The sequence below is a fragment of the Monopterus albus genome, unplaced genomic scaffold (assembly GCF_001952655.1).
Source record: "Monopterus albus unplaced genomic scaffold, M_albus_1.0 scaffold496.1, whole genome shotgun sequence".
NCBI lineage: Eukaryota > Metazoa > Chordata > Actinopteri > Synbranchiformes > Synbranchidae > Monopterus > Monopterus albus.
Genome location: NW_018128376.1, coordinates 39,020 through 62,697, shown reverse-complemented (window position 1 = coordinate 62,697; position 23,678 = coordinate 39,020). Strand labels below are relative to the sequence as shown.

The 23,678-nt window shown below is 46.7% G+C and overlaps 3 protein-coding genes across 5 annotated transcripts in view; all 3 read right to left on the bottom strand.

Moving 5' to 3' along the window:
• Window positions 1-83: 83 nt before the first annotated feature.
• On the bottom strand, window positions 84-3,845 carry LOC109952785 (transmembrane emp24 domain-containing protein 6-like). 2 transcript variants are annotated; one of them, XM_020588031.1, is made up of 4 exons: window positions 3,486-3,845; window positions 1,902-2,028; window positions 1,667-1,821; window positions 84-1,025 (listed from the first exon to the last, which is right to left on the bottom strand). In XM_020588031.1, the coding sequence occupies exons 1-4, from the start codon at window positions 3,705-3,707 to the stop codon at window positions 804-806; spliced, it is 726 nt and encodes a 241-aa protein (XP_020443687.1). In that variant the 5' UTR covers window positions 3,708-3,845; the 3' UTR covers window positions 84-803. The 2 variants fall into 2 exon arrangements, with proteins under 2 accessions (XP_020443687.1, XP_020443689.1); XM_020588033.1 differs by lacking the exon at window positions 3,486-3,845 and adding an exon at window positions 2,113-3,445.
• Window positions 3,846-4,622: 777 nt separating this feature from the next.
• Window positions 4,623-7,718, bottom strand: tmed6 (transmembrane p24 trafficking protein 6). 2 transcript variants are annotated; one of them, XM_020588029.1, is made up of 4 exons: window positions 6,978-7,718; window positions 5,820-5,946; window positions 5,368-5,540; window positions 4,623-5,250 (listed from the first exon to the last, which is right to left on the bottom strand). In XM_020588029.1, exons 1-4 carry the CDS (start codon window positions 7,188-7,190, stop codon window positions 5,017-5,019), a joined length of 747 nt encoding a protein of 248 aa, XP_020443685.1. In that variant the 5' UTR covers window positions 7,191-7,718; the 3' UTR covers window positions 4,623-5,016. The 2 variants fall into 2 exon arrangements, with proteins under 2 accessions (XP_020443685.1, XP_020443686.1); XM_020588030.1 differs by lacking the exon at window positions 6,978-7,718 and adding an exon at window positions 6,091-6,352.
• A 208-nt stretch (window positions 7,719-7,926) lies between these two features.
• Window positions 7,927-23,678, bottom strand: part of lamb1a (laminin, beta 1a) — a 23,708-nt gene continuing 7,956 nt past the window's right edge. The window contains exons 9-33 of the mRNA XM_020588028.1: window positions 23,467-23,655; window positions 22,300-22,476; window positions 21,890-22,002; window positions 21,399-21,478; window positions 21,156-21,291; window positions 20,866-21,024; window positions 20,273-20,400; window positions 19,821-19,941; window positions 19,091-19,292; window positions 17,498-17,641; window positions 17,124-17,355; window positions 16,803-16,966; window positions 15,972-16,196; window positions 15,611-15,828; window positions 15,342-15,438; window positions 12,959-13,328; window positions 12,702-12,886; window positions 11,776-12,017; window positions 11,203-11,412; window positions 10,984-11,128; window positions 10,128-10,335; window positions 9,725-9,866; window positions 9,467-9,643; window positions 9,193-9,352; window positions 7,927-8,922 (exon numbers count right to left, since the gene is read on the bottom strand). Of these exons, the coding sequence (XP_020443684.1) occupies window positions 8,783-8,922; window positions 9,193-9,352; window positions 9,467-9,643; window positions 9,725-9,866; window positions 10,128-10,335; window positions 10,984-11,128; window positions 11,203-11,412; window positions 11,776-12,017; window positions 12,702-12,886; window positions 12,959-13,328; window positions 15,342-15,438; window positions 15,611-15,828; window positions 15,972-16,196; window positions 16,803-16,966; window positions 17,124-17,355; window positions 17,498-17,641; window positions 19,091-19,292; window positions 19,821-19,941; window positions 20,273-20,400; window positions 20,866-21,024; window positions 21,156-21,291; window positions 21,399-21,478; window positions 21,890-22,002; window positions 22,300-22,476; window positions 23,467-23,655 (4,364 nt within the window). The 3' untranslated portion in view covers window positions 7,927-8,782. The remainder of the gene's footprint in view (window positions 8,923-9,192; window positions 9,353-9,466; window positions 9,644-9,724; window positions 9,867-10,127; window positions 10,336-10,983; window positions 11,129-11,202; window positions 11,413-11,775; window positions 12,018-12,701; window positions 12,887-12,958; window positions 13,329-15,341; window positions 15,439-15,610; window positions 15,829-15,971; window positions 16,197-16,802; window positions 16,967-17,123; window positions 17,356-17,497; window positions 17,642-19,090; window positions 19,293-19,820; window positions 19,942-20,272; window positions 20,401-20,865; window positions 21,025-21,155; window positions 21,292-21,398; window positions 21,479-21,889; window positions 22,003-22,299; window positions 22,477-23,466; window positions 23,656-23,678) is intronic.

The window sequence follows — 23,678 nt, the reverse complement described above, 5'->3', positions numbered from 1 at the left end:
TAAGGGGTGGAAGTTTCAGAATATAAATTTGTTAGTTTTCGGGCAGGGAAGGACCCAAAATACAGACACAGTCTAGAGTCTAGTGTTTATTCAGTTCAACATAAAAGAAGAGGAACAAAGGGGCAAACATATGTTCAACCTGACAGGACTTCACAATACGGTACAAAACTCATTTCTAAACAGAACAGTCAGGGAGCTACATGAAACAAATTCTAAACAACTAGAACAAACCCAGAGCACTAATCAAGAATCCTGCTGACAGGAATAACTCAAAAGAATAGTCCAAAAGTAACCAAGGCAGCTGATACAAAAACCTACAAAGTGGACAAAACAGACAGACAGGTTGTGGTACGCAGAGAGACGGATGATGGGGCAACGAGGAAAGAACAGATGAGCTAGCAACCAGACTGAGGGAAAAAGGAAATACACAAGAGACCAGAGGAAAACGAGGGACAGGTGAACACCAGTGGTGATTGTAGATCGGAGTAAAGCCGGGGCAGGTGAGATGACAGAAAACGGGAAACTAACCAAAATAAAAGCCTCAAACAGGAAGCAAGTCCTGCCTCGACTGGTTTGGGTGAGTTGTCTAATATTGGCTAATATTTCTTTACCCAAAACAGCCACAGTGCAGACTACATTATTAAAGACCTGTAGATGTCTGTAACACATCTGCTTTAGTTGCTGGCTTCAGATAGCGTACAAGATCTTTATTGTTTGTATCAGTGTATCAATAATCATCTGATAAGAGAAAACAGATGGTGTGGGGTTTAAAGCAGCACTCCAGACACGTGGATGTCCTGCTCTCAGCATCTGGGCCTGCTGGGGTCTGTGTGGAAGAGTCTTTTAAGGAGGACGAGCTGCAGATACCCCGACAGGAGGATGACGAGGCTTTGGGTCGCCGACCACCAGGTGATGTAGTTGAGGTTGGACAGGAGGAGGTAGTGATCCTTCCCTTTCCTCATGCGGGCAAAGTTGTAATGACGCCACATATGGAAGATCTGGTTCTGCAGCTTCTGCACACTCTCCTAAAACACACATGGCTTACAGTACTAGTTTAATATCACTTACAGTATAGTGTACACATGTAACACCCCCTGATGAAGCCCCTGTGTGCAAACATGTTGAACAAAGAGTCTTTCAGTAAATGTCCAGCTACTGCTGCCAGGTTGTTTTGTTACCAGTGATCACTAATCTTTGTGGGGCGACTGTGCTGACAATGACTCCAAAGCACTGGAGACAGTAAACATGTTGACACCTGCTGGGAAACTCTTGGTGCTGCACTGGGAAAGGCTTTACAGACTGTACATCTGTGGGAGGCAAATAGCCACCTTGGGGCTAAGTCTGGCCCTCAAAAAAAAAGTTTACCCCTGTAAAACTGACATGATTTTTCATAAGTCTACTGAAGGTAAAAATGTAAATACATACAAGGCTCAGGCCCAGTAAATATGGCCACTCGCTCTTTAGTCTGGTAGTGAGGCTCAGAAAGTACATACACACAGGAATCATCTCTTATAAACTGCCAGCGCACACTGCTGTAACTCTGTTCTCAGTGACCAGCAGTGAAGATGGCAGCTGCTCTAGGATCCAGTCAGTTGTCTGTTAATCTTAAATGAATCACAACACGGCCCCCTCAGCACCCCCACTTCCCATGTCCATGGCCAAATACCTCAATACTGCTCAGAGTGCTGTGGAGGGCCTTCTCGCCCTCCTCCCTCCCACTCTTTGACTCCTCGATACCTTCGTAGACTACGCCAAAGTTCAGAAAGACCCGTATGCCACCAAACTGGTTGTTGTGGTTCCCGAGGCATATTCGATAAAAACCTGGCAGGAGGAAACTGCAGTTACCTCAGAGAAAAATATGTAAAGGACAGTGGAGACTGAAGTGCTTCTGATGGTCCCACCTGTCACCTGCGTCTGGAAGTTCATTTGACCCACGGCTGCGTTCTTTGAAGCTTCGAGGACGCCCTGTGGCGAGCTGATCGTCACAAACAGCCGGTGGTCATTGGCCATCCCTGTTGTCCACTGTACCTGCCATCATACACACATCACAAATACTTTCATATTAATTAAACCAGCAGAATGTGTCTGCTGAGACAAATCCACATTACTTACTGACAGAAAGAGCAAAGCCAGCAGTGAACATCTCCCTCTAAAGGTCCTGTGTCCATGTCCCAGCCTGGTATTTCTCCTCCCCCTGGGCCACAGAGCCCCCCCGTGTCCATTCAGTCCAGCAGTGACCACCCTGCTGCACTGCCCGACATGTACCTTCATCACCACGGTCTATTATGACTCGGTCCCATTCACACCGACCTGCTGCCACACATACTCACTGAAAATACTCCCCAAAAATGCAGTTTCCCCCCTTTATCTTCAATAAAAACAGTGGAAACCATGGAGTGGTTGCAGACACAGCCTCAGGTGGACACTGGAACGTTGTTCCCCAGGCACTGTCCTTTATCTCAGCACTGCCAAACAGCACAAACCAGTGTTCACAGTCCACCAGCACGCTCCATCTCTACACCTGAAGCAACATAAAGTCCCACTGCAGCAGAGCAGAGGCACACTACCCTTCCAATGCTTCTGCTTTTTTACCTGCTCGTCCTGCTCACAAACACCACCAGGTGGCAGTAGCTGCATAACAGTCATACACATGTGCACTGCATCCAGTACACAACCATCAATGATGAATCCTTGAAAACTCAGGATGCCTGGTTAAGTTGAATTGAATTATATTATGCTACTACTACTACTAATAACAAATAAAATTAAATAAAGTTTTGGTCCTCAAAGTTACAATTGCAATTGAGTTCTCATACCAGGAAGTAAAGTGTTGAGAGACGGAGTAAGACAGTTAGATTCTTTTCATGGTGACAACAGAATCAGGCCAGTTATTAAAGCTACAAATGCCAGCACCTTCTCCAAGTGTGGAAGCTTCCAGAAAGTGCAAACACAAAGCAGTACAGATATCCACATACCAAGAAAGGCATTTTGTACTGTAGGCACTGTGGTGTATGGAAAATCTCTTGATAACACTAATGCCCATGTCTCAGGCTGGCAGAGGTCAGACTGGATCACCTTGACGGTCAGTCTGATAAGCCTGAGGACAAAAGGCACAGATGCTGCAGTGCTTTCATTTCATGACAGCACCTCAAATCACAGCATTGTGTATCTGTGCAGACAAGATGAAACCCGACCCGAGACCCTCCAGGTTTTATCCACACGCCATTAGAATGTTGAATAACCTTAAACGCTGCCCATTTTCATCACACTGACTGTTAAATATGAACTTGAGGACTCTGCACAATATTAATGTACATTTATACAAGTGACATTGATTTTGTTTATTTATAGCATAGCATTGCTGATTTTATTTTGGTTGAAGGGAGACTGGCACACTAAGGAGTTCAGTGTACACTATAACAATACAGTTTTTACTGTGCATATGACACAGATCTTCAATCTGCAGGTTCCCAGTGAGAACTCACCATGTACGTCAGGTAGAAGCTTCCACTCTGGTGGGCAAAGTGCCAGAAACACTCCGTCCCTGCAGCAGGAACCTCGATGGCAAAGTCGTATTTGTCTGCGCCCCTGAACAAGCCGGCACCCCCCTCGCTGAGAGGTGGCTCAGACTTCCTGGCCCAGACGCACAGAGAGCTCAGCACCACGAGCAGAGTGTGGACCAGCATGGCTGCTCTGACTGAGGACATGAAGGAGCTGCTGCTTTCTCCTCCCGGTCCTCAGATACCAGCAGGTGGAGAATTATTAACCACGTCTACAAACTCAGTCACAATGCTGTATGCTTGATAACATATCACTAATTCCATCAAAATTATTCCTTGAATTTGTGGAAAGCAAAGACCAGACAGCCATGAATAAAGCTTTAACAAATTTCAGGAAACTCATTTAGTGCTTTTTCCTAAAACATGAACCTTCCAGTAGCTCAGGAAGATTCACACTGATTTGCTTTGATGGAGCATCACATGTTCAGACTGATACCACGGTAAATACGAGGTGGTCACCACAGGCCAGCAAAAAGGCTGAAAACAGCTAGGAACAAAATGCATCTACCTAAGCTCACTGATTAATGTTTGATATCTCCTTTGTTTAGTTTGTGCAAAAACAACATGCAGGTTCACTGACTCTCTGCATAAAAGTACCCAGGTGTATTATCTAAAATGTCAAACTGTTCCTTTATAGACTGTACCCTGTGGTGGTGCATGAACGAAACACAGCTGCCTATGACACTTTTGTCCATTTACTTTTCAGCCTTTGCACTAATTGTGTTCCTTCTGAACTTATGTAAACCCTCTCAGATTAAAGCTGAGACGTCAATGAGTAAACGCTGGTCGCTGACTTAAATACATGGTGGTCAGAAAACAGGTGAGTGTGGGCGGAGCTGGGCGGAGCAGGTGGCAAGAGCCTGAAGACCAGAACAAATCTGGGTCTAATGCCAAAGGGGCAACAATGGGTGGAGACAAACACTGAGATGACAACAGCGCCCTGGAGCTGAAACACTTTAGTTCTGTCAACAATTAGTCAGATGACAGAAGAAAGAACTTCTTTTGCAACAATTCTGAAGTTTTTTCAAATCAGACATTATTTAATAAGACGGGCTGGATCTAACAACAGGGGGTGGCAAAGTTCATGACAACGTCTGTGACTGACATTAGGATTCAGCTACAGGACACTGGTTCAGCACAGGTCATGCTTCCTGCTGTGAATTGTAGACATTCCTCCTTGTGGGCTGAAGTGAACAAGGCAGAACTCACATCTGACTACACCTGTCGGTTATCACAAACTGTTGACATGACCGTGTAACTTTTATTTATACTGTTTAAAGAAATACAAGAACAGAATACCAGAAAGACACCCGGCCAACGCAGCCTCTCGGCGGCGTCCGTGACTCTAGACTCCTCTCTCTCTCTCACACACACACACACACACACACACACACACACAGGTGTGTTTTGTGGTACTGGCTTCTCTCTCTGGCTAAAGCCACACCGTGCGAGTCCGTCAGCAGCGGGGCTTCTCTTGCTCAGTGCCTGTCTTACTGATGAAGAGCCGTTTGAGGAAAAGGAGCTGCAGATACCCGGAGGTGACAATGAGGAGGCTGAGGGCTGTCGACCACCAGCTGATGTACTGCGAGTTGGACAGCAGCAGGAAGTAGTCGGCGCTCTTCCTCATGCGGCCGGAGCTGTAGTAGCGGAACATGTGGAAAACGTAGCTCTGCACTTTGTGGGTGGCATCCTGCAACAGTACACACATCCACGTACAAGTACTACAAACATTACTGTTGATTGTGTTATTATTGCGTTATGTTCATTATACAGCAAACTCTAACAGTGTGTGTGTGTGTGTGTGTACCTCTATGACGCTCAGCGTGTTGTTCAGGTCTCTCCTAACTTCCTCTTTCTTCCTCTTCTCTTCCTCTCTGCTCTTGTCACGATCTTCATCACTGTAGTAAACGCCGAAGCTGAGGAAGACCTGCATGGTGCCGAAGTGGTTGTGGAAGTTGCTGAAACACATCTGATAGAAACCTGGACAGACACACATCCATGTTATGTTTGGCTATTTACAGAAACATCCAAAGAATTAACGCAGGGCCCTTTTATACCATCAGTGAGTCCAGTTGTGCCCTTTGTGTGGTAAATATTTGTTTAATGCCTCTCAAATTAACTTTTGTTTTTAAGAATTTCCTGGCCGTAGTGTTTCAGCAGTGTGTGTGTAGTTGTAGCAGTGTTCTGACGCTGCTGAACGCAGGCAGTTAAATTGTGTAGTTCAGGTCACAACAACTAGAAAACTAGTCGGACAGCTACCTGTTTCCTCAGCCTCAAAGTCGACCTGACCCTTCGCATCATCAACAGCCGACACCAAGAGACCGCTGGGGGCGTTGACGGTGACCGACAGGTGTCTGTCATGGCCGAGTCCGGCCACCCACTGCACCTGCAGACAGGAGGGCAGGTAGGCAAACGGGCAACAAGTCAGGCACAATTCCATATAGTCGTATTACTACAGTATGAATCCAGATCAGAACTATAACTAGTCCAATCAGTGTCGGATGTTAACAAGACACACACACACACACACCAGGTGATCTGTCGCAGTAGAACATCTGATTCTTTGGTCCACACATGATTTCTGTAAATATTCACATTCCCCAGGGTGACACCCGTCCAAAACCAACATCAGGCCAACGTTCCCAATAGTTTGACAAAAATCTAAACTATAATTCGCCATGACACGTGGCGAGCACATTCACGCTCTTTGGACAACTTTGTCTTCATGATGAAACTTTGTTCACAACATATCTTCATATTTAAGAAAAATGTTTGGGTCAACTCATGCGTCCAATCTCACCAACTGCTTCCTTTCTGATGACCCCCTGACCTTCCCTCTAGCGCCCTTCTCAGGACTAATGTGGCATTTGAGGTCTCCAACGCTGGCATGCAGTTTGCATGTTCAGGAAAATAGGTCCCTAAGACTTCTTCCACCCACAAGCTAATTTAGTAAGAGATTTAAAAAATATCTGACCGTAGACACACAGGTCCACAACGTACTCTTCTTTGCAGAGGTATGGAGAACCTGTTGACGTCCACTGGACCTGCAGACTTTCCTTGCCATGTGGATATTTCCTACCATGTACCAGTATAAAATACTACACCAGTGAACTACACTGGTCTCTGACAGTGTTCAGACCCTTTCTTTTTGTACACTTTGTTGTAAGTTTAGTTTTAGATGGATAAAACAGGCATTGCTAACTCAGGGGGAAAAGTGAAAACCTGTTTAAAAAATATTAGAAACTATTCTGAATAAGAAGCTGAAGTATGTTGAATTCTTCTATAAATGAAAAATGTTTGTTTTTAATACGTCTGCAAGAACACCAACAGTAACTTAGGTTTGAAACCACATTTTCAGAGTCTTTAAAAAGAAAACATAACAAATCTGGTTGCTGACGCCTCTGTGTGTTGTGTTACCATGAAGTTCAGGTAGAACCTCTCTCCGCGGTGAGCAAAGTGCCAGAAACACTCCAGGCCGAAGGCAGGAAGCACCACGGAGAAGTCGTACTGGTCGGCGCCCCAGAACAGCTCCTGGTCTGATATGCTGGGGTGGGGGTTCGTCATGAGCCCGCCACAGACCGGAACCCACAACACAACAACAAGAAACAAACAGGGACACCTACACAACATGGCTGGAAAAACAGACTCCTGCTCTAACTGAAAGGTGTAGGTAGAACGTGTGTGTCTGTGTGGACAGATCAGAGATGATTAACTGGAACCGAAACTCTGTCAGTGGGAAAACTGGGCTGCGGTCACAGATGGAGTCAGTGCTGATAGACAGAAGTAGCTGTCTGTCCACCGGGGGGCAAAGTCCGACCATGAAAGGCCAGGGTAGTGTCTGTCAGGCCGATGATGGAGAAGCAGCATCAAGTAGTAGTACTACTGAGGAAAAACGCTGTTCTGTAGTGTAAGTTAAATTTTGTGGCATTTATATTTCCCATAGGGCAGCACAATGATGCAGTGGTTAGCGCTGCCGCCTCACAACAAGAGCCCGGGCCGACCCAGGCCCTTCCTGTGCAGTCTGCATGTTCTCCCTGTGCCTGTGTGCGTTCTCTCCGGCTTCCTCCCACAGAACAAAGACATGCAGCTTAGGTTGACTGGAGATACTCAATCGCCCGTAGGACTGAGGGTGGGTGTGCGTGGATGTTTGTCTACATGTCAGCCCTGTGACAGAGGGGTGACCTGTCCAGGGTGGACCCCACCTCTCAGCCAGTGTCAGCTGGGATTGGCTCCAGCCCCCTCCCCCAACCATGTTCAGGAATAGATAATGGATGGATGGATTTTTCCATTTCCATGTCCTGCTACTTCACATCATTAATCAGGTTTCTTGGCAAAGTTCTCATCACCATGTGTCACATCAGGAACAACCCAGACCAAACCTGAGACGGTTGTGGTGCTTGTCACAGGTGCAGTCACTGTTACTGCAGCGGTAACAGGCAAACTGGCTTTTGTTCTACAGAGGTTGTACTGTTTTCACTGTAGTCTAACCTGATTATACATGACTTTACAAACCATACACTCTAACATAAAAATAATACAATTTTAAATGATGTAATACAGGGTTGTACTCAGGGTCGTGGACTGTCAAAGGCAGCAAACTGTGCGATTTTTAAATGAAAGTTTTTATTAAAAATCATTTGGGGCTCAAAGTTTTGACCACACATAAAAAAATAAAGCTGTTGCAGTCACACGGTTCAAACATTCACTTTGTAACTACATTAAACATCTGATTAAACTAGAATCAAATCATCAACAATTGGTTGCTTTGATTTTATTACATTCACGACATTCTACTCAAAATTTTAAATGTTTAAAGCAGCTGAATTTTAATGTTTAACAAATGTCCTCTTCAAGTTATCATTTGATAAGCAAGACAATTGAATTCATTAATCAGCTGCTTCCAACTTATTTTGAGAGAACACATTTCTCAACTCTTATAGGATCAAACTGTTTTATTCATTTGTTCATTTCCTCAAACTGCAGCTCTTTGTGTACAGTTTGGAAATTAGCTGAAGATGGTTACATCTAAAAAGAAAAAGTCTTTGGCTTCATTAAAAGAATCTTATTTTGGGATGAAAACCATTAGCTTTTGTTCTTTTTCTTCTCTGATTGTTTCACGACACAAAGGAAACTGCTCTGGCTTCTGATTGGCTGCTGAGACAAAGTCAGCGAGTCAGATTTGACATCACAGATTCAGTTTAAAGTGAATGTGACCTGTGAACCTAGAACAGACACGTGCTGTAGACGGTGACCTTGTGGCTGATCTCCTGCAGCAGCTCCTTCACCTCAGCCTCCAGCTCCACCAGCTGCTCCGCCTTCCGCTCCAGAGTCCGCTGGTTCTCCTCATACGACTTCTCCAGATCTGGAAAACACCCCACAGAGAAACAGAACAATTCAAACTCCGAGTGCTGCATCACTACTGACACATCTCTTCAGCCACTTCTCGATGATGGTCGACTAGGCGTGTCAACCAGAACTGATTCTTGTCGATCACCAGTCAGAGCATGACTGGAACTGGTGCTATAATTCTCAGACATAACCAGTCACCAGTCTAACGGCAGTCTCACAAAGCGCCACTCTGCTAACATGATGTTTTTCTTTTCCAGCAGGACACTGAGGGTGGAGGAGTCACCTTTGAGTAGCTGCAGCTTGTCACTGGCCTGCAGCAGAAGCTCTTTAGCCTCCTGCTGCAATGACTCTGCCCTCTTCTTGGCATCGGCCACCCCCCCTGCCTTCTGACCAATCAGCCGCTCCGCTGTGGCGTACTTATCCTTCAGGTCCGAGTCTAGGTCCTGAATGCACACACAAAATCACAAACAGACACTGACATGAGCTGGTTCTAAGGGTGAGCAGAAATTTGTCAAAAGAAACGTAACTGAAGGAAAAGTAGAACAACCTGAACTCACCTTCTTCACCTCCTCAGTGATCCTCCTGATGCTCGCCACGTCCTGATTGGTCTGTTCAGTGCTCAGCGTGACGTTCAGAGCTTTGACCTTCAGCAGTGTTACGCCCTGCTCGAGCCTCTGCAGCCTCTGGGAGGTGTTGCTCAGCTTAAGCTCCGCATCTGCTGTCTCCGACTCCACCTGAAGGCAACACAGACAGACCAGGCGTTACCTTCACGTTATTCAGTCAGTGATCGCTACGGTCAATGAGTCGTTACTGACGGAGGTCAGCAGGGCGCTGGTGCTCTGGATGTTGGCGGCAGCCTGCTGGATGGCGCTGCTGGCGGCCGTCTGAGCTCTCTGGGCTTCTTCCAGAGCTCGCTTCACCTTCTCTGCAGAGTCCTTCACATCGGCTGCCTCCTCACTGAGCAACACAGGGAGGGAGATTTATCAGTCTAGTGACAAGCCTTTAGAGAACTGAGCACTTGTTAAGAAACATACAAGGACTGTCTGACAGATCTGCTGGAGGTTTGAGGATCTGACTCAGTGAGGGTCACTGTGCTGAGCAGAGCCTTTTAAAAACAGATCTTTGTATTGGATCTTATTTGGGAGGGTCATTCAGCAAACGTGACTGCAGCAGAAATAACTGGCTCTGTACAGGTGGAGCAGCACTAGCTGGACTCGCCTGGCTCTGCGGGCCTGGTCCAGCAGGTTCTCGGCCCTCTGGATGTTGTTGGCGCTCTGCTGCAGGATGGTCTCCACATGCCCTAGTTCTCCCACCTTCTGCCGGATCTCGCCGGTCAGGTTTTGCAGCTGAGCTGGTGTGGTCGGCATCTGCATGGCCAGGACCTCGTTAGCCACCAGCTCGATGCTCTCCAGGTCTGCAGCATCCTCTGAAACCACACAAATAGCCGGTTTATTCCTCGTCCACACGTGCTTCTCTCTTAGTGATCCTTTAGCAACTCACGGTGGCTGAACATGTTTTAAGGTCTTTCTGCTGTTTTATATTGGCTTCATTAACCATCTGAAAGGAGCTTCTGTGTGGCTGCAGAGGTAAATACTGCAGAGGTCAGTCCTCTGCCCATAACCGTTCTACATCGCTGGAGCTGATATTTCAGAAACTTCATAGCAAATTAAAGTACTTTAAAGAGGCAAGTGAAAGGTCAGACAGGTGTACTGGCCCATGGATTTGTTGAATGTTCCATATAATTCTGGCTTATATTCCTTGTTACACAGGCTTAACTGCAATTTGATATAAATAATTTCTATTAGGAAAAGGTATCGTTGTTCTTTAGTTCTGTGGGATGTAAGGCCATGGTTTAAGTGAAGTACATGCAGATTTTTTCCTTTTCGGAGCAGGTGGGTGTGATGTGAGTGGAGCGGGATGCAATCTGAGGTGAGCAGCTCTGTGAGCCAGGAGCAGGAATTCTCACAGCTCCACTTCACTCACATGCTCTGGTAGCTGTTGGACCAACAACAGGAGGTCACGTGGGTCTGAACACCTGAGCCACCCGACTCTGTTACACAGAAAGTGAACATACGTGTGAGGAAGTCCCTGATCTGTCTGATGAGGTGTCTCAGCTCCTCGTTGCTCTGGTCCACTCTCTGCTTGGTTCTGTTGGCCTTCATCAGGACGTCCTGAGCGCTCAGCTTGGCCTCGTCTGCCTTCAGCTTGGCCTCTGACACCTGGAGACAGAACACAGGTGAGAACATCCCCGACAGAGCCACCACAAACCAGAACCGTGACTGCTCAGACTCACCATCTTGGACAGTTTCTCCACTTCCTCCATGGCGCCGATGATTTCCTGTTCAGACTCTTGAGCTTTCCTCCAGACGCTGTCGGCCTTTGTCACCACGCCGTCGCAGCCCTCACCTCCACACCTGGTTTGACCCTCAGAGTCCACACAGCCCAGACCTCCACAGGAAGAGGACAAGCATGAGTCCTGGCCTGGTGAGGGACTGCCACAGATCTGCAAGAGCCAGGACAGACGTTAATGAAGAGACACTTTGACGGTTTCTCACTGAATGATCTGTGGTTGCAGTGTCCAGAGAATCAAAAAACGTCCTGACGACAGTTCTTCAGCTGCCAGTTACGTGTCTTCATGAGTTAACGAGTGTTTTACATGTAGTAGGGTGCCCAAACTTTTACATGTGCCACAGTTACTTTTAGCTTTTTGAATTTTTAGGTCAATCAAATAAACAGTGAATTAACATTTGACAACATCTGAAGTCTCATTCTCGATGTCTGGTGCAGAGGTTCTGTTTACTTCTTTCCACCACAACAATCAATTAAACGTGTTGTTTGTTGTTACGCTCAGATGCAGCTCTCTCACCTTGTGGCTGATCTCCGAGAGGTCCAGATTCTGCAGCTCCCCTGCCAGGTCATCCAGGTTCTGAGCATGCTCGGTCTGTCTCCTCAGGAACTCCTCTCTGGTTTGGTTCAGTCTGTCCTCTGTGAGTCGCCGTAGAGTGGCGGAGGTTTCCACTGGGCTGCCGGCATCGAAGGTGGAGGCGTTTGCTTGAGCCTCAGCTGCTTGAGACTGCAGGAAGTACTTTGTGATGCTGTCTGTTGCCCCTGGCAATAGACAGGAAGTAGAAATCAGCTGAGAGAGACACACTGAAGAAAACTTTATTTAAAGTCTCCTGGAGACCTTCAAAGCAGAGTTTAATGTTTATATATTAATTATATTAAAAATACCCATGTGTCCAGTGGATTCTTGCTGGAAAGGGACTCGGGTTCGGTTTCATTCATGTTATAAAGCCTGACTTTGATAAAGCTGATCCTGGGAACCTGAACCTGCTCTTCAGACCAAACTGTAACAAATCATTTAGTTTAACAGCTCATTCATACTGCAGAGGTCAGTCCTCTGCCCATAACCATAAAGCATGTTCACTGTAGTGAAGCTGAGGCCTCTGGGGCCCCCGAGGATCTGGGGCTCCGTAGCAGTTGGTGGCACTGGTCCAGCCTGTCTAATGCTGCATTCAAGTCATGTTAGTATTACCATGAATACCAGCTTCTGTCTTAAATATTATTATGGCTCCAAGAGCTCCGACACTGTCTGACAAAGTAAAGGCAGTGTCTAGTAGTAGTAGTATCTAAGAGTGTAATAGTATCTGAAAACCAAACATGGAAGTGGTGGTTCACGATAATCTAACCCTAATTTATCATTTAAAAGGTGTCATTATCTTAATATGGTGATGACAAAAGTCAAACATTAGCATTTATAACCCCCCCACGCTGACCTCTAACTCGCTTTACCTCTGATGTCAGAGTTCTTCATGAACTCGACCTGATCCAGCAGCTCCTGAACCGTCCGCTCCAGTTTCTGAGCATCCGAGGTCACAGAGTCCAGTTTAGTTTCTGCAGCAGAGTGCTGGTCCTCCACCTGGACCAGAGTCTGTTCTGTGAGGTTCAACATCTGGTTTAGGGTCCCCATCAGGTCACTGAGAGACAAACAGAGGTCATTGCTTGCTTTAATCTGAGCTGCTTTATTCTCTGATCAAACTTGGCCTCACCTGGCCTGTTGCAGGAGGTGCTGGATATCGGTCAGTGGTTGTGAGGCTGGATTCTGGTCCAGGAGGACCCGGATCTCTGCAGCGCTCCTCTCCATGCTGTCAATGGACTTCTTGTATGGTCCGCTGACTCCACTGGCTTTGATGGCGTTGACCTTGTTGGCAAGGCGGTGCGTCTGATTGGTCAGCTGACCGATGACGTTGTCCCACTCAGCGAAGCACTGGTGACAGCGGTGGCAGTCGGGGAAGGTCCCTGAGAATCCACGGGCGCAGACATCACAGCGTGGCCCAGACACACCTTCCACACAGACGCAGTGACCGCTGACTTTGTTACACTGCAACTGAGAAACACCACGAGGGTCGCAGTCGCATGCTGAGGAGAGACCAGAGGGTTCGTCAGGTTTATGTTTAACATCGAGAGCTTTACGGGTTCTTAGCCAGCAGTGGACAGCACGCACAGATGTTTACTGATCACAGTGGTGTTGCCTGATCCTCACACTTTCATCTCCAACAGCTCAGTTCAGTGACTTGCTGACTCCACTGGCTTTAATGAATGAACTCTAGTGTGGGCAGACACAGCTTCTGCAGGTTCAGTGAGTTGAATGTAATAGTTTTTAACGTCACGGGACGTCATTTACTACCTGTTTCAGAAGCAGAACTCTACACTCTGCAGGACCTGAATACTTCAGGCCTGTGGTCTGACAGTAAGACACCACGTTCAGCGTGGGGTTAACACACAACCAGACATCTGAAGGCAGAAGTCTCACAGTCATCAAAGACAACCTCACACAGACAGCTGAACTGCATGAGGGCCAGATGTGTTTGGCTGGTTCTGACTGGTTCTGCTGCCCCAGATGTTGGCTGATGTTAAGAGCAGCTCCGTGTTTTTGTCCTTGTTGTTGTTCCCGACTTGTTTTTGCAACAAAAATCAAGTTTATGTTTCTGTCTTTTCTGTGTGTCTGTTGGTAGACCATTAAATGTTTTTACTGACTCCTAATGAGTCACACTGACCGTGAGCAGCCACACTGCTGGTCTCAGTACTGCTCTACAGATTTACACAGCATGTCATTTAAACTGTATGATCTAAAAACTCTGAAGTGTGTTTGTGGAGAATTTGTAGTCTCGTCTCCTGCCTCCTCACTATTTGTGGTGATGTTGTCATTTTCACTGCAGATCAAACTGAGTGGCACAATTGTGTGAACGTGGCTAAACATCTGTTGACTGACTTTAATTAGAGGTTTCACACATACACAGTATAAACTGTACACACACACACACACACACACACAAACCTCTCCACACATATACAAAGTCTTAAGCTCAGGCATGTGTGGATGAGGTTTATGTTTCAGTGAGAGGAAGAAAAGCAAGTCTCCAGGAGGTCAAACATCTTATTTACAGTAAAAACATTTCACAGGAAGAGACAGAGACAAACTGTCCCAACCTTTTGTTACACAAAATGCTGAGGAGACAACTCGCGTGCAGGTTAATGTGTGTTTGACATGTGGTTTGTATTAAACACAGCTGAGACTTCTTGCAGCTGAGGAAACAACAAACTGGGACCAGATCAGGATTCTCCTTTATCCACCCAGAACAGACAGACAGGTGAGATGAATGTATGAAGTCTGTCCTGACGGTGGTGTTGGAGCAGTGCTCATGGAATCATTAAAGCTGAAGTGCTGGTGTTGTGAGGAGCAGAATCAGATCTGCAGCGTTTCTGGATGCTGAGAGCAGCAGACGTTCACATATTTGAGCTAAAACAACAAAGCCACTGACGCTGACCACAGACAGTTTAGTCTGCCGTTTGGAACAACAACCAAAGAAAGAGCCCGGCCCTGGTCTCAGAGCTACTATCCGTAGCATCTTTAAGGGTTGCTTTACTTCGTCTCCTAGACCTGTCTTTCCTCCCTTCCTTCCCCCTCTCAGCCAGTATCATCTGTTCCCCTCCCCCAGACAGGCCTCCATTCCTGTTTCACATTAACAAAGCCTCTTTGTGGATTTTAGAGATATTCAGAGGTCCAGACAGATTTCCAGTCTTGTTTCCGTGGTGACAGGGCCAGCGGGCTTCGTTGAACATCTGAACTTAATTTGAGTCACAGCAGAGTGTAGCTGAGCATGCTGGGAGGAGCAGGGTTCCCACAACTCTGGTTTTTACTCTCTCTGTCTAAAACGAGTCAAAGAAGAAAGAAGGAATACTGAACTTGGACCTGGAGTCTGGACTGAGGACTCACACGTGGACTGTGGAGTCAGATCTGGACTCAGCAGTGTGTCAAGTTCTTCACGTCCACACTCACAAGTAGAAATGTGAAATTAATCTTTGCCAGTGATTTCCACCAAACCTTACTGAAATTAAAGTTTTTCCTCCAGAATGAATCAACGACCCTACCATGACATTTGACCTCTGGGTCTCCATAGAACAGCTCTTTACACTCGCTGCACGTTCTTCCTCCAAAGCCTGGCTGACAGGAACACTGGCCACTGACCTGACAACGAAACAAACTGTTTACAGTCCAACAGAAAAATACTGAGGTTCGACATTGTGGAACCACAACCAAACGATGTGTCGAGTGTTTTATATGTTTAATTCAACTCTGCACGGTTTTCCTCTGACTTTTGTACAACTCATCATAATAACGTACAGTTTTTCCTGCTCACCTCGTTGCAGGACGTCCCGTACGAGTGTTTGGGGTTGCAGTCGCAGGTCTGACAGCCGCGCTTGCTCGCCATGTTCCAGGTGTCGGGCGCACAGCGGTCACAGTGTTGACCCATCACGTTTGGGAGGCAGTGACACTGACCGCTGCTGCGGTCGCAGTGACAGTTGCCGGATGATGGACAGCTGGAGGGGTCACTGCCCAGCTGGTTACACACACACTCTGTGGACGACAACCAGCCTTCATCAGGATTCACCAAGACTTTGTTAGTTTAACAGACTTTATCAAAATTTAGTTGACACCAACAGGTACTTGGATTACAGCCAGTGGTTGGCATAGTAACCCAGTAAAGCCAGCATACTCACTCCTGCAGTCCTGCAGCAGGGCATTGCCATAGTAACCCAGTTTGCAGCTCTGGCAGGCGGCGCCCTCGCTGTGGTGCAGGCAGCGCATACACTCGCCGGTTCGGGCGTCGCAGGACTCCGGGTCAAACATGTCAATGTTGTTGTTGCACTGACAGGGCTGACACTGCCCCCCTGCCTCCCCAGGGTTTCCATAGTAACCAGGTGAGCACTCGTCACAGCGGCTACCTAGAGAGGACAAGTGAGAATCAGTCTCATCTCCTGTTTTTGGTGCATGTAGGCAAGTGATCGCTTCACTTTCACTGGTGTTTTACTAAAACAGGCAACATTTGTTTTAGACATCGGTTCTACTGTTAACACAATGTGACAGTGAAAGCGCAAGGAGCTATCGGACTGTAAACAAAGCAGAAAGCTAGTACTGAGAGTTGACTGTTGCTACTTCAGGTAAAAAGTTCTGGTTGTTTGGAGCTTCTGGGCTTTGTCTGAAGCATCTCACAGTACTTAAACCTGCTGTTCAGTTCAGTTCCACTCATTTGTATTTGTATAGCGCCAATTCACAACAACAACCTAATAACAGACCTGCAGTCGCGTCACATTCCGGCTCGGTTTACATCACGTCAAAGCGCTTCCTCCCTTTAAACTAAACCCCTGTTTATCTCCGGAGGCCAGCAGCTGCTGTAAAACTACAAAATGCTACAGTTGATTTCACTCAGACAACTTCTCACCAAGAACCAGGACCTCGGGCTGAACCGACGTTAAAGCTGTTTATTATTCTGAGTTTAATGGTCACGTGCATTAAAACTAACGCCGAACCACTGTGTTAACAGTCTGTACCTTTGTATCCGCTGTTGCAGACACAGATGGCCTGCTGGGAGTCATTGCCACGGTAGCAACTTCCTGCGAACTGCCGCAGACTGCCGGGGCCATCGGGACACATGCAGGGTCGACAGTGGTCACCTGATCCCAACAGTGGGTTGCCATAGTAACCATCCAGACACCTAAAAACAGGTGAGAAGATGTGTCTGATCTCTGACCTGCTGCAGGTGTGATCACATGATTAAACAGGCTCCTTCTGAGGTTTGTATCTTGTGTTTCACTCTTGTTCAACCAGTTGTTTGGTGGCGACAGTGACGATGCACGAACTGACTGTTGTACCTGTCACAGCTGTGTCCGGTGCTGTGGTCCCTGCAGGCGATGCAGCGCCCGTTGCTGGGGTCACAATCGTCGGCGTGTCCATTGCAGGAGCATGGTCGACAGGCAGGGAAACCCCAGTGACCCGGCAGACATCGGTCACACTGTCGACCATACGCTCCCGAAACACAATTGCACTGCCCCGTCAGCTGATCACAAAATGGATTCTGCGAACCCTGAGGGTCGCATGCACAGGCTGCAAAGACACACTTACATGAATAGTTGTGAAAAATTCAGAAATCAGATTCAACATGCTACAAATTCATGTTTCTACCTCTGCAGCTTGTCATTATTAGACCTGCCAGTATTGATCGATTATAGATTGATTGGGCCCTGACCTCTGCAGCCGTTGGGTCCAAACTGGAACGTAGCTGGAGCACATCGGTCACAGTTCCTGCCAACCACATTGGGGCGACACTGACACTGGCCCCCGCTGGGGTCACACACAGTGCTTAGGGAGCCCTGAGGGTCACACTGGCATTCTGGGAAAAGAAGTCCGACCCAGGAGACATGTCAGAAAACTAACAGCCTTCAACAATCCACAGAAAACAATAAACTCCCCAGTGATCCTGTCTCAGTGTGATGATGACAGGTTTATGAGGCCGTGTGAAGAACGTGAGGAACAAGAAACCAGTCGAGTCTTGTTGAGGAGGATGAAAAGAAACAAGAGAGAAGGGCCAACTGGTGATGACAGTCAGAGATGAAAAATAACAACAGGAAAGAAAGGAGGAATGAAACAGCTGCACAGAAGAGAGGAGACAGCGGAAAGGAGGAGGAGGAGGAAGATGATGTGAGGAGCCAAAGGTTAGTGTTGGAATGAAAAGCTGTCAGTGAGCAGAGAGCCCGACTGTTTGTTATTCCAAAAACAAAGATGTTGAGAGAAGATAATGCAGTGAAACAATGGCTGTCCCTCTCCAGGATAAAAACCCAACAGCTTCAAGCAAACCTGACCTGCAGCTCCTCTTTAAACCAATCAGAGGGCAGCTCTGACCTGCAGTATTCCTCAGCCAACACTCTGAAAATGTCTGTGATATTTTGTTCAGTTTCCATCTGACACCACTGATCAGGCCTTTCTGTGCTGATATTACACCAGCTTTAAATTCAGCCTGAACCTTAAATCCTCATCAGGAACCCTGTCTCCTGTCCTGTACTTCTGTTTCTGCTCTTAACCTTCAATTTCCTGGTTCTGTTCTTTAATTTCTACTTTAATGTTTGATGCTGTTTGTCCTTCTTGTTTAAAATCCATTAAGTAAAGCACTCTGAATTGCTTCTTGTATGAAATGTGCTGCACAAATACTCTGTCAGAACTAGGTTTTCATTAGACCCTGAGGGGACTTCCTCCTGCTTCCATTCCAGAGAAAGCAGAGGTCAGAACGCAGACAGATCTGTCATACCTCCTGCAGGAAGGACTTCGTCTCGCTCTTCTACAACTCTGACTTTCTCACGTTTGCTCCTCCAGCTGTTCTTTGTCAGCAAACTGCTGAGTATGGACCCTAGTGGTTCAGTTTAAAAACATGTGACATGAAACTCAACCTGATGTTCCTCCTTACAGAAACATGTTGTCCCACTCAGTGTCAGTTAAATAAAGACCAAGTCACTACAACACGCAGGACTGAAGCTGCTGAGGTTTTTAAAGCTGAACAAACCTGTCCAGGCATTTAAACTTGTCATCACGTGACAAAGCGGCAACATAAGGACACACATTTAAATAATTATCGTCACGTCCCGGTCTCTGGCTGGTGTCTCTGAACGTAATGTGATTGTCGTCACTGCCCGCTCTGTGCTGTGCTGAGCTCAGCACTTCAGTGTGGACAGTGGCGTGCACATATCGATCAAGAGATCTGAAAATAAAGTTCTCCTGGTGTGAACTATGAACAGACAGCATCAGATCATTAAGGCGGAGTCATCAGGCTTAAGGTGGACTGGCGTACCTTTGGCTCCCTGGTGCAACATGGCGGAGATGCTGAAGATGAAGTTTCTGCAGATGTCTGTCATCGGCGTTTTGACGACACTCTGGCTGTTCTCCAGACAACGATAACGCTGGAACATTTCCCAGCCGCTGTTCCCACTGGAGTCTCCTCCCTCTGAGGCTGAGAAGATTTCCAGGCTCTTACAGTGAGGCATCAGTACGATCTGAGAGGAAGCACAATGAGACCGACAGGAAGGATGAGGAAAACCAGGACACTGACAGAAAGGATGAGGAAAACCAGGAGACTGACAGAAAGCAGCTGATCCTTAATGAATCTGCAGGACTGAAGCTGGTGATGTTCTTAGACTTTAACAAGTGTCTAGACGTTTAAACCCCTGTTGTTTACCTGCTGATGCCATTCGAAGGCCACTGAGCTCACACGTTAGAGCTAGGTAGTACAGAAGTAGACTTAAATTATTATCATCACCCCCATCCAGCGCACACGCAGTACATCTCTCATGGCGTCTGGCTCTGGGGTCTGTAGCCAGTGAAGTGCACTCTGTGCTGAACCTGGTGCTTCCTTTGGCTTGCTTTGTGAAGACTATCAGCTGCATACAGATTCTATGTTAACGTAATAATCCGTTCGCCCTCACTGACAGGCTGAATACTTCTACTGAGGTAATGATCTCAACTTCATTTTGATCACTTCCAGAGTGTTTGAAGATCACGACAGAGTTTCAGAGCTTCCTCACCGAGTCGATGAGCGTGTACGGAGATTGGACATCGCTGACGGCAGAGTAGAGCGGCAGACTCAGGCGAACTGTGTAGTTCAAACCAGATTCGAAGCAAACTGGTCTGGGAAGGACCACGTACCTGAGGAGACAGAGTATCACTCTAGACTGAAATACTAAAAGACTCTGGTTCAAGTTCAGGAACGACGGAGGTTCAACATGTCTCATGCTTCAAGTCTGGGTTGACTTGTTCAATATTTAACCTCCATCTTTCTGAACCTGAACACACCAGAAAAAAGGTTTCATCAGGATTTAATGTCAGAACACTGAAAGAAATCTGATCAAATGTACTGATGAAGAATATCTATCAGATACAAGTACAATGCATGTCACTTGTTATGCTGCCGTCAGGTATCGATATTTAACAAGAAGTAAACGTGCTCCAGGAAGCGTGGTTGGCTGCAGACAGTTACCGTGAGCCAGGGTGAAGTGAGATCATCTGGTTGTCGTCATCGGGAACGGTGTTAACACAGCGGCTGTCTGCTGTGATTGGTCCAGGCCTCATCACGGTCATCAGGACCTCTTCCCATTGGTCAGGCAGCTGCAGGAGCAACAAACATCTGGTGTAACCCCACAGCCCCTTTTTATTTATGGTCTTTTCTTGGTTCATTTTTTCTTTTTATAATTTTTTTAATCAGTTTATTTACTTCTTCTTTCTTAATTTCATGTACATTATTTTCTTATTAAGTTTAATTTAGTATGAGGCTCATTTCTCCTAAACTCTGACAGCTGTCGGTAAAATGTCAGCACTAAGATTTCTGTGTTTGAACCTGTGGACAGTATCTTCAGCTTGGACTCCTCTGATCAGATTGTTGTATCAGTATCTAAGAGGACTGAGTGAAGACCTTACAGTCTACAGTTTCTGTGGACGTTAGGTTCGATATACTGAACAGAAACACGTTAGTATGTCTTGTTATTATGTCGTGGGGGAGCAGATCTTATCTAAATACAACACACGTGCTGGTTTTCTTTGGATCAATCATAGAGTACGGGGACTCTGCCGTACCTGAGGCTCATAGCGGATGAGGATGTCATACTCCATGGAGTGAGGGACGTTGTCCACAGAAAACTCTAGGAAGGCCCCCTCGGGGACATTGACCAGGCCGATACCTGTCCAGGTGGGAGTGCGGTCACGAGGGTGTGGCCTGGGGACCACTGTCACTCCCTAAAGAGACCAGATGAAATGACATCAGCTCACAGGTGAGGATGCTGAGGATGAACTAATTAACACAGATGAAAACGTCCAGAGTGACATCTTCCAGGCGATCAGAGGTCAAAGGCTGCAAAGTGACTCACAGGGCCAAACTTCGCATCCTCGGCCTCGTATGTGTAGTGATCCAGAGCGATGAAGTAGAAACCGGACTCGACCTGATCGCAGCGTCGACCGAACATGTGATCCCTGCAGACACACTGACCGCTCACCTGGTCACACCTGCAGGAGCACAGGAAGTGGAAACTGTCACAACAAAGAGAGGAAGAGAAAAACTCCAACAGAGCAAACAGCAGAAAGAAAAGAGGCCAAAGAAAGAAAGGACTGACCGGTTGTTGATGGCTCCTCCAAGGTCACAGTCACATGGTCTGCAGCCGTCCATATCATTGCTGAGACCCCAGTGTTCAGACTGAAACACACACACACACAGTTTCAGTCTCCTCACTGACCTGCTTGCAGTGTCCTCTCACTCCTCACTGACCTGCTTGCAGTGTCCTAATCCTAATCCTAGTGCACTAATCAGATTTAGTAAGCATCATGTCACACGGATATGGAACACAGGAGAGTTAAAGCGACTGTGCAGATCAAATGACAATGACCACACATATTATTTATAACTACTATCACCTTTTACTGCCAGCTGTGACCACACTGTAGCTTTTATAAACACATCAGTGCACAGTGTTTCTTCCTGCTGCTGTCATTCTGTTTGTCTGTTCCAGTTACACACTGAGGCCTGGGCCAACATCTGGTCTGATGGCCTCGTTTTTTTGTCCAGACTGTGAAACATCAGTAAATGTAATTAAATGCATTGTCTTACCACACACTGGTCACAGTCTCGTCCGGTCACCAGACGTTTACAGAAGCAACTTCCTGTTTCACTGTCGCAGGGATTTCTTCCAGGAAGTGTCCCCACAGGACTACAGGTGCACGCTGACACAGCACAGTAATCACACACACACAACAATAAGAAATGACACACAATAACAGTGATTTACTGCATCATAATATACTATAGTAACAGTATTTACATAAACACACTGCAGGACTTTGCTGTCAGGCCAGCGCTCTGTGTGTGTACCTCTATGTACTGTATCTGGGTCGTGCATATGCTTGTGTATTTTGTACCCCTGCAACCCTTGTGCTCATCTCCCAGCCCATGCATCAGTGTGTATCTTGGCTGTAAGTGTTATGAATCCCATTATGTTAGTGCTGCATGTGATTTCGTACCTTTGCAGCCTTCGGGCTCGTCGCTCAGCCCGTAATGAGCCTGCCTGCAGCGCTCGCAGCGTTCTCCCTCCACGTTGATTTTACAGCGACACTGACCAGCGATCAGCCCGGCTCGAACGTCCGTCATCCGGTCACATGTTCCTCCGTTCAGAGAGCCCAGAGGGTCACAGTTACAGGCTATGAAGACACAACAGGTCAAAGGGAGTTAATAAAGACGGCCTCATTCAGCTGCAGGAAGAAGGTTAACAACTACAGGTTAAATAAAGTCAGATCTACAAGACTGCATAACAAACTAAGGGGTTTACATGGGTCTGATAATAAAGGTGGTTTATGTTGTGCAAATTGTAACAGCACTCTGAGGGAAATGTGCGATTTGTCATGTGGGCTGAGTGAAAAAGTGAGTGACTCCATCTCCTGAGGAAGACCATGCAATCGTGACCCAAAGGTCCAGAACAGCCACTAAATGCGTGATGTGGTTTGTGTGAATTGTAAATCTCACATCTCACTGAAACTCAGCTGTTTGTTGACAGTCAGGTCACTGATCTGAAGACAGTTTAAACTATTTTGTTTTTGTTAACAACTAAAAGACATTTTTCACTTGTCTAAGTCAATAACGTGTTAAAACCTGCAGGTGTTCAGGTGTCGGGGCCGGGGCCCTGGTGTTCTCTGGATCAAAGACAAACAAAACTGTATTTAATCAATTCAATTTACAGTTTAAAGGATCAGTCTGGTGTTTTTCTAGATTCTTCTTATCAAATCTTGCGTTTAGACTCAAACCAACAAAATGTTGACACGTATCTCAACATATGGGACTCTCAGCTCCAAGGCCACGCCTTCATACTTAACAAGCTATGACGCTGCAGTGCTCCACGCTGCTGACGGTGTCGGGGCTGCGCACAAAGCTGCCTCAGAGTCTAGCTCTCAGGTACGTTGCATGTTTTTCCACAGATTTCTGAAGTCTACGGGACAGAATTACTGGATTTCTTTGGAAAAAGGAAAATAACTTCTACTGTAACGACACTATGAAATGTGACCAAAACAAATGGTGAAATCAAGTAACTGTGCATGTCATATAAGTGGATTTAGAGTGAAGTTCCGCAGGTCAGTGTAGTTTCTAAACCATCAGACAGTGTGGACTCTGCTCACAGACCAGGGATCAGGACTCACGCTGACAGATGCTGGGGTCTCTGATGTCTCTCTCTGGGTGCTGGAAATAAAATGGTTTACACTGTTCACAGTTGTGTCCGGTCGTGTTGTGCTGGCAGTCATCACAAACTCCCCCACTGATGTTTCCTGAAGCCATGAACACGGCCATGTCGAAGTGACATGAGTCCGAGTGCTGGTTACAGTTACACTCTACAGACACCACAGAAGAAGAC

Excerpts from the sequence above, each read along its gene's own strand:
- LOC109952785 (XM_020588031.1), bottom strand. The coding sequence starts at position 3,707 with ATGTCCTCAGTCAGAGCAGCCATGCTGGTCCACACTCTGCTCGTGGTG. Across the intron at positions 1,822-1,901 it reads CTTCCAGACGCAGGTGACAG|GTTTTTATCGAATATGCCTC; the intron begins GTGGGACCATCA and ends TCCTCCTGCCAG. Across the intron at positions 1,026-1,666 it reads GCACTCTGAGCAGTATTGAG|GAGAGTGTGCAGAAGCTGCA; the intron begins GTATTTGGCCAT and ends TGTGTGTTTTAG.
- tmed6 (XM_020588029.1), bottom strand. The coding sequence starts at position 7,190 with ATGTTGTGTAGGTGTCCCTGTTTGTTTCTTGTTGTTGTGTTGTGGGTT. Across the intron at positions 5,947-6,977 it reads GGTTCTACCTGAACTTCATG|GTGCAGTGGGTGGCCGGACT; the intron begins GTAACACAACAC and ends TCCTGTCTGCAG. Across the intron at positions 5,251-5,367 it reads ACACGCTGAGCGTCATAGAG|GATGCCACCCACAAAGTGCA; the intron begins GTACACACACAC and ends GTACTGTTGCAG.